The following is a 9,795-nucleotide window of genomic DNA, read 5'->3' on the forward strand; positions in this document are numbered from 1 at the left end:
AAGAAAAGCATAAAACTGTGTTATATCCATCACCCCCACACGTAAACAAAAAATATATATAAAAAAAACCTGTCCATTGTCAGAGCAACCTTTATTTAGTAGACGTTTCCCTTACCAGGAACTGCTTTAATCCAATAAAAAATAAATTAGATCAGAGAATATATACTCGATGGACTATCACACACACACACACATATATGTGTGTGTGTGTGTGTGTGTGTACTCACCTATACGTGGTTGCAGGGGTCGAGTCATAGCTCCTGGCCCCGCCTCTTCACTGGTCGATACTAATTCACTCTCTCCCTGCTCCATGAGCTTTATCATATCTCTTCTTAAAGCTATGTATGAAACTTGTGTGTGTTTGTGTGTGTGTGTGTGTGTGTGTGTGTGTGTGTGTGTGTGTGCAACTCTTATCTTCTCTAAAACCCCCCAAAAATATTTAAAAAATCGTAACACGTCAAAACTTCGCTTGGAACTAGCGGTGTATGACGTCATCAACATACTATTACATAAATATTCCCAAATACGATTTAGAAAAATCTGATATGAAAATGTAAATCGGAAAAGTATATAAACGGATGTGACTCTTGTACAGCAACATTTTCTCAAAGTTGGATTTATATAATATTTTATTAGTATTGCTAACTGCCTTAGGTTATTAACCTGATCTATGTACATGTAAACATTATTCACAGACTTACTTTATTAGGTATAATGTGGCATTTTATTGTGGCAACGTTTCGCTCTCCAGAAACGTTGCCACAATTGTGACATTAGGTCCACATGTGTCCTTTTATCTAACATATCGGTAGTTCTACCTTTATTAAGAACATAAGAAAGAAGAAACACTGCAGCAGGTCCACAAACCCATGCGAGACAGGTCCATGCTACTTCCCGGCTTAGACAAGTGCCCCACCTAGTCAGGTCACTACCACTTAAGGAAGGAGCACGGCATCAGACCTAGTAGCACAAGCTAGTCAGCTCCCACGCACACCCACTCACTTCCACTCATGTAGGAATGAACCTGATTTTTGTGCGGTGATAGTGGCAGTCAGAGCAGATAATAAGCAAGATTGCTTCTATCTATTGCTTCAGTGAGAACTCGTTTGGCGCTGAGAAAGTTCAACAGGTGCTTCTGCAGGTGCTGTTAGTGTGGATAAACTACGTAGTAGTGCATTTGTGTGTTTATCTTTGTGTATCACTTCTCCACAGTCGTTGTGTCCCTTCTATTTATGTTGCTTCTCCATATAAGTAGTAATAATATTTCTAAGTATGGAAAGACACGTTTCAAAGCAACAAGCTCTCCGTGTAGAGCTTTATCAAGTCGTGAAGTGATAAAGCTCTTCACAGAGCGATAGGCTGTCCAATTAGAACCTTACTCTTCTATGTGTTTTTTCCCCTTGACTATTGTCGACAGTACGCCATGTGGATCCATTTCCTGGCATCCCATTTGTTGTTCCGTTCAATTTCATTAACTTAACGAGATATACTCCTTTAGGCTATATCCCCTTTACGTTCCTCCCCCTTATTATTTCCTGCTCTGTGGCTCTCATTCTCTCTGTCGGGTATCGAATTTTCCCAGCGTGTTTTATCTTCCCCCCATATGCACGTTTTCATGGACGCTTTCGTTGTGGTGATAGTGATTATGGTGGGTGTGTGCTTTTGTGATTTATAGTGTGTTCTGAAGTTTGCAGTTAATTTTCGTATGCATTGATGATGGCGTATTTCTTGATGTGTTCCGGTGTGTGAGTTGGTGCAGGTTGTGATGGGGTCGGTGGTGGGTGTGTAAACAGCAGTGATGGTGATGGGGAAGCTGATGCTGAAATTGGGGGGTTGTAATACAGGAGCTGTAATGTAGTGCTGAAAGTGTTAAGGGTACAAACAGTTGTTGTGACAGTGGAAATGTCTGTAATAGAAGTGGGTCCTCTTATGGAGAGCGGTGTTTTTGATGGTGGTGGCATGGTTTGAGCGGTGGTGGTGGTGGTGATGGGAGTTGTGGTATGTATGGTGATGGAGGGGCTGTGGTATGTATGATGGTGATGATGGGAGTTGTGGAATGTATGGTGGTGGTGAAGGGGAGTGTGGTTGGAATGGTGGCGATGATGGGAGTTGTGGAATGTATGGTGGTGATAAAGGGGGCTGTGGTTTGAGTGGTGGTGATGATGGGAGTTGTGGTATGACTGGTGGTAATGGAAGACTGTATGTTAACGTGTGTAATGGAGAGAGTTGACGCCTGGTCACTTCATGGAGAGAGGTGACGCCTGGTCACTTCATGGAGAGAGGTGACGCCTGGTCATTTCATGGACAAGACCCGGGACGGAACTACGCCAGTGAAACAAACAAGAAGAAAGAGTTGTTAGATAAAATGGAACATGTGCAACTTATGTGACATTTCTCTGGTTCTTGCTCATAAGGCGGGGGTAAGGGGAGGGAAGTAGGAGGAATTGAAGGGGAAATTGGGGAATAGGAGTTGGGGGAATGAGTGGTTGTGGGGACGGTACCTGCACTCTAAAGGGTCAGGATTGTTTAAGTAATTGGAAGGGAAAAATAGATAGGGTGGGGTGGAAAGGGAAGTGGGCATTATGGGTTGGGATAAAGGGTGCTACTTGCACTGGAGGGGGTAGAGATCGTGAGTTAAGGTGAAGGAGAATCAGGGGTGGTGAGAGGCAAATGTCTCACAGGTGATTAAAGAATGTATCTTTTATAAACTATTTTACCGTGAAAACTTAATTGAGATTTCGCCTGGCTTCTCTTCAGGTTGTCTATAATGAATGAATTGTGACCCTTCCTGAGCTGAAAACTGTAAAAAAAATGAAGTTGAGATGAGAAACAAGTATTTTTATTAACTCGACAAACCTGCAACAGATGGAGCTACTGGTCTTAAATTGTTTTGTTATATGCATCAATTTTATCACTCGTAATAAGATGGCATGATTGCTGCGACATAATTCAAAAGTAGCAACATTAAAGAAATGATTTAATATGAACATTTGCGTAGTTAATATGGATATCCTGCGATTTATTAGTGATATTAGAGCTAAGCTGGTAAGGCTTCCTGTCCAATGCAGCTACGTGACTGTGAGGGACAACTAGGTCTCAAGTTTCAGTAATGGTGGCTGTGATGAATGCCTGTACGAAGCCGATCTTCAAGTTACTGTCTTCGTACTGGTAATTCGTCATGATATCAAATCCGTATAGCAGAAACCCAGGTTTTCAAGATCCTTTGTAATACCAATCAGAGCGAATTAGAAAACTCGAAACTGCGATAATAAATAACAAAAAGGGACAAATACCGTGAATGGTACAATACACAAATAAAGTGTGACTTTGTAAATGGTTCAGGTCTGACCAAAACGTCGTCGTAAGCTCCTCTCTTCTATGTGCGAGTTATCTGGAGTCGGTGGTACTCTCCCAGGACGCAAGTTTGTGACTGGGGTACATAACCTACTGAGCCTTAATCTCACCAGCAGAAATTACCGGGAACAAGATAGCAACTTCCAGAACGGCTTAATACAAGAAATATTACAGCCATTATGCTTGAAACTTCAATCCAGGATTTTCCCTCACCGTCAATTAGCTGCACTGGAGACGATTCAATCAGGCTTCCAACCATATAGATATACATGAGATACTTTGTGTGTATATCTCTGAAAGCTAATTTAGTTTTGTTGAATGCGCGACCGATAACCTTCTAAAAATTACTGTAACACATTTTTCGGTCGTGATTAATTTTTGGGATGATATTTAAAACTTTACATTGTTCCATGATGTAACGTTGAATTGCGAATGCTGTCTTATACTTGCTTTCTTGATATGGAATGATGACCAAACATACTTTTATTTAATTTTGCTAGACATCAGCAACAAGCATATTTTCTACATTTTATTTTCCTACACTGTTCGAGGTGTCATTTTTATATCAGTATCTAGTTTATTTATATACGTAAGTCACTAGAATTTATATATATATATATATATATGTGTGTGTGTCGTGCCGAATATGTAAAACTGGTCAATTAGCAAGAACTCATTTAAAATTAAGTCCTTTCTAAAATTTTCTCTTATACAATTAAAGATATATTTTTTTGCATTCATGATAATGTAAAAATTTGTAATTTTGCACCAAAAGAATCTTAGAAAACTTACCTAACCTTATTATAAAGAGAACAATTTATTTTAGCCTAACCCAACTAAATATATTTTAGATTTGTTTACAATAATTTAATACTAAACAAACAGAGTGAAATAAATTTTTTTCGTTAGGGTCAGAATGATTCTGGCGAAATTATTGCATACACAAATTTTCACTTGTCCTATATGGCAAGATGAGCGTTGCTATTTAAGCCAAGATCGCAAGTTCTGCCTATTCGGCACGATATATATATATATATATATATATATATATATATATATATATATGTCGTGCCGAATATGTAAAACTGGTCAATTAGCAAGAACTCATTTAAAATTAAGTCATTTCTAAAATTTTCTCTTATACGATCAAAGATATATTTTTTCCATTAATGTTAATGTAAAAATTTATAATTTTGTACCAAAAGAATCTTAGAAAACTTACCTAACCTTATTATAACAAGAAAAATTTACTTTAGACTAACCCAACTAAATATATTTTAGATTTGTTTACAATAATTTAATACTAAACAAACACAGTGAAATATATTTTTTTTCGTTAGGTTCAGAATGATTTTGGCGAAATTAATGCATACACAAATTTTCGTTTGTCCTATATGGCAAGATGAGCATTGCTATTTAAGCCAAGATCGCAAATTCTGCCTATTCGGCACGACATATATATATATATATATATATATATATATATATATATATATATATATATATATATATATATATACATATATATATATATATATATATATATATATATATATATATATATATATATATATATATATATATATATATATATATATATATATATATATATATTTATATATATATATATATATATATATATATATATATATATATATATATATATATATATATATATATATATATATATTCATTATTTGCATGCAGAGGCTGCGACGATGATGGACGGGTCGGACCAGAGGTATGTGAGGGCGGGTAGCACCATCCAGCTCTCATGCAGCACTTCCATAGCCTCCCAGCCTCCAGGTGAGTGCTTCACTCCCAACCCTTATAATTACATCATGAGATGAGACCTGTGAAAGCACTTAAACGTAAATATATCACTGGTGAAAGAGATTGCATATTTAGGACAACAGATGGAGTCTGTGATCAATATTTACACAGATCCTTTACAAACAGTGTTTGACTTTTCGCCCACGTGGAATTTTCCTGAAAAGAAAGTACATGTTAAAGAACAGCTAAGAGCTGTCGTTGAAATAATGTCTCCTCTCTAATTCAAGCTAGAAGCTGTTTTGGAGATGTTACTGTTTTGCAATTTATTTTGGAGATGTTACTGCTCTTAGTTAAGCAACAAGCTTTCGTTGAGTTAAGCCAAATGCTGTACTTAAGACAATGTTTTCTCCCTGAGTTAATCTACAAGCTTTCGTTAAGCTAAAAGCTATCTTTAAGACAATGTTTGTCCTCTACGTTTCCCCTCTGAGTTAAGCTATATCAGTTCATTGCTCAATAAGCCTTTATTCAGAGATCTTTTCCCAATGGAAGCTTTTCCTGCAACACAAATTTGTTCTTTGCAATATTCGGCAGTTCGCTAATTGCCTGTGTCGAGGATTTACCATTCATATCCTGTAATGACGATGGTGTTTATGCCTGCAGGTCTACTGTACTGGTATCGCGACGCAGAGATCCTGCAGCACGGAGGCCGCGTCAACATTAGCACTCACCTGGAGAACGAGACGGTGAGCAAGTTAGTCATACTCGGAGCCAGAGTTAATGACTCGGGAAACTATACCTGCTGGCCTACCAAGTTCCTCCCAGCCTCAGTTATGGTCCATGTAATACCAGGTAAGATAACAGAGAGAGAGAGAGAGAGAGAGAGAGAGAGAGAGAGAGAGAGAGAGACAGACAGACAGACAGACAGACAAACAGAGAAACAGACAGGTATACGCAGAGACCATACTGCATTTCAAAGAGAAAATCTTTCCCTGATGATGAGAATATATTTCCTGCAGCCATTCCATCATTCATGGAGAAGCCTTGTGATCCACTTGTGTCCTGGAGATCACACAGAGGCCCCTGAATCATTTATCACACCAAGATCGTAAAGTTTCAACCCTTACCATCAAGACGAACAAAATTTTATATATAAGTCTTTCTAACTTTTTATCTTAAACCTTTGTTTTCATATATATATATATATATATATATATATATATATATATATATATATATATATATATATATATATATATATATATATATATATATATATATATATATATATGTCGTGCCGAATATGTAAAACTGGTCAGTTAGCAAGAACTCATTTAAAATTAAGTCCTTTCTAAAATTTTCTCTTATAAGTATAAAGATATATTTTTTTCATTAATGTTAATGTAAAATTTTAAAATTTTGCACCAAAAGAATCTTAGAAAACTTACCTAACCTTATTATAACAATAACAATTTATTTTAGCCTAACCCAACTAAATATATTTTAGATTTGTTTACAGTAATTTAATACTAAACAAACACAGTGAAACATATTTTTTTCGTTAGGTTCAGAATGATTTTGGCGAAATTATTGCATACACAAATTTTCACTTGTCCTATATGGCAAGATGAGCGTTGTTATTTAAGCCAAGATCGCAAGTTCTGCCTATTCGGCACGACATATATATATATATATATATATATATATATATATATATATATATATATATATATATATATATATATATATATATATATATATATATATATATATATATGCTATATTCATATATTCTAGAATTTTGTAAATATTAATTGTGACCTTAGAAAACCCGAAACGAAATAGATATAGTACAATATTAATTACCTTTACGTTATTCTTCTATATTTTACAAGAAGTACAGACGGCAAAAGACGCAGCTACTTTCCTTTCAAAGATGATGCATTTTTCTGCTAAGAAGTGTTTCTGTGTCCATCATTTACGTCAGCCAACACAAGATCTGTCAATCAACACAGCACCTGACAATCAACACAACACCTGACAATCAACACAACCCCTGACAATCAACACAACACCTGACAATCAACACATGTCAGTCAATACAGATACTGTCACTTTATATCTCTGATATTACCATATCACTCACAAAATAACATGAATACATTTTTCGCTCTATTTTTATAAATTCGCGACCAGTTAATGGATACATTACATTCTTTGAAAAAGCAAACCAGCTTTTTAGTAAACAAATAGTATTCATTAATTCTTTAGTGAACATAGGGCGTGTAAAAGTTCTTATTTAAATGCTTCATACTTAGTAATAATAGCATTACAGTAAAACATTTATTGCCTAAAATAAGAATATATTAACGGGCAAAATGAAGAACGTTGATTGCTTTCTGGAAAGTAATTAACTTAACTCACGAAATCGTAATGACACGATTGCAAACAAACCATACCACGGGTGGGGTTAGAACCCGCGATCAGAGAGTCATAAAACTCGAGATCGATGCGCTAGCCACTGGGCCACCTGGCTACAACAAGATTCGTCCAACTGTAGTCACAGTGGTGCCTATGCTAACCTTCCTATGGTGTATAAATATACGTACCTAGTTCGATGAATCTTATTGTAGCCAACTGGCCCAGTAGCTAGCGCGTCGGTCTGGAGTGTTATGACTCTCTGATCGCGGGTTCTAACCCCACCCGTGGTATGGTTAGTTAACTTAATTTGCTCTCATATTCAGTTATTCTTGTTCAATGTTACAGAACAGTTCGTCTAGTATTATTACACGGGTGGGCAGTCAATTCCCTTCTAGGAGGTAATCAGATTCGATTTAATGAAAGGAAGGTGGCTTTGTGTATCCTGGATCAATAACCCTCTGAACACACTCAGAATGTTCCCAGCATGTTTCTGATATTGTTACTGTCATCCCACAGAGGCGAAAGCCGCGGCCAAGTCTCATGGTACGGCGAACAACGGCGGTACCAGCGCCTCAACCACCAAGAGTACGAAGGCTTCAACGAGTATAGCCAAGGCTGACCTGCCTCTGCTGCTCACATTAGTCCTGCTGACGTGGACGACGGAAGCCCTGCTGCTGACTGGCTTCACTCCGGCTCGTTCTGTAGCTGTTCCCAGCCAAGCCAGACTACGGCTGCCTGCTAGATAGTCGCTTACACTTTATATCTTTATCTTTCCTGTAATGGGAATTTTCTATACCTTTAATTTGCATATATTTGATAACATAGGCGCTCTACCTTTCTGCCTCATCAAAATCAAAAGAAACATTTGGTTACTTTTTTCTAAATATGTTTTATGATTTTGTCCACAGAAAAAGCATACTTCATGTAGTTTTATGTGTATAAAATGAGAAAATAAACATTCTATAAAAACGATAAACTCTTCTCTGAGTGATAATCTGGACAATTCATAAACCTTTAATAAATCTCCGAATGATTAAATAATGAACCACTTGAACTAGGCGCCTCACGGCTCCACTGGTGGTGCTATGGGGGCTCCACTTTACGTCTAACTCACAAGTGTTAGGCTCCACTGGTGGTGCTATGGGGGCTCCACTTTACGTCTAACTCACGAGTGTTATATACGGGGGTCAAATGGGTTGTGTCCACAGCCTTTATGTTAAGTTTTAACATACAAAACAATATATCGTGCATGTGTGTCGTGAATGGAGAGCAGCTGACAAACTAGTTATGTCAAACACACGTAGCTGAACGACCCTTTTTACTACATGACGTTGTGGACTACATAGAACTTCACCTACAAGAGACTCACTGAAGTTATATTTTGGACAAAAAGTCGTTTAAAAAACAGTCTCACTCTGCTACATGTTTTTGACATTCTTATAACATACATGATTGTCAAAAAAATGCTGATCGTCGTCAAAGGTGTCCAGCAATGGCATTCTCTATGCCAAAACGAAGTCCACAATAAAAAATATATGAAAGAAGTCGCATACAATGTTAGGTATTTTAGTTTGCAAATGTATGGAGCACCATTCAAAACGTTTCCACGATTAATTTACCAATGTTCCATACATGGCGCTTTGATAATTAATTTCATTACATTCGTATACAGTATTATATACAAGATCATCAGTGAAAAAACCTACTGCGGTATAAAACCTTTCTGTGTTCTTCTTTGGCTTGTGCGTGGATAATCAGCTACGAGAAAATACACATATCTTTGTGCGGTTCTCGATGATAAGCTGTAAAACATTTAATAAGTACAGGCAAAAAACTAACTAGATTTTTCGTAAATGTCTTCAGCTCAAAATTATTGACTAAATGTCTGAACTCAGAAATGATGTGAAAACTCAATAAGTAAAAGGGAAAACGCATACATTACCATTCAGGTTTCATTAAATGACTTCATTTATGAAATATATATATATATATATATATATATATATATATATATATATATATATATATATATATATATATATATATATATATATATATATATATATATATATATATATATATATATATATATATATATATATACAATAAGATCGCAGTAAACAGGTGATTTCAGAATATGCAAAACAACCACTCTGAAAGAATAGAGAAATTCCAAGCGCTTTCGTGACTACTCACATTATCAAGGAACTACGAAAGTAAAGCATCCAAGGAAGCTATATAAGGGGTCTG

At 36.3% G+C, this 9,795-nt stretch overlaps 1 protein-coding gene across 4 annotated transcripts in view; it reads left to right on the top strand.

Annotated features, from left to right (window-relative positions):
• Window positions 1-9,537, top strand: part of LOC128694294 (neural cell adhesion molecule 2) — a 224,591-nt gene extending 215,054 nt beyond the window's left edge. For all 4 annotated transcript variants that reach the window (XM_053784367.2, XM_053784369.2, XM_053784370.2 and 1 more), the window contains exons 6-8: window positions 5,062-5,160; window positions 5,788-5,976; window positions 8,062-9,537. In XM_053784367.2, coding sequence (XP_053640342.1) covers window positions 5,062-5,160; window positions 5,788-5,976; window positions 8,062-8,291 — 518 coding nt within the window. In that variant the 3' untranslated portion in view covers window positions 8,292-9,537. The remainder of the gene's footprint in view (window positions 1-5,061; window positions 5,161-5,787; window positions 5,977-8,061) is intronic.
• The last annotated feature ends 258 nt before the right edge of the window (window positions 9,538-9,795 follow it).

This window comes from Cherax quadricarinatus, chromosome 43 (assembly GCF_038502225.1).
Source record: "Cherax quadricarinatus isolate ZL_2023a chromosome 43, ASM3850222v1, whole genome shotgun sequence".
Lineage (NCBI taxonomy): Eukaryota > Metazoa > Arthropoda > Malacostraca > Decapoda > Parastacidae > Cherax > Cherax quadricarinatus.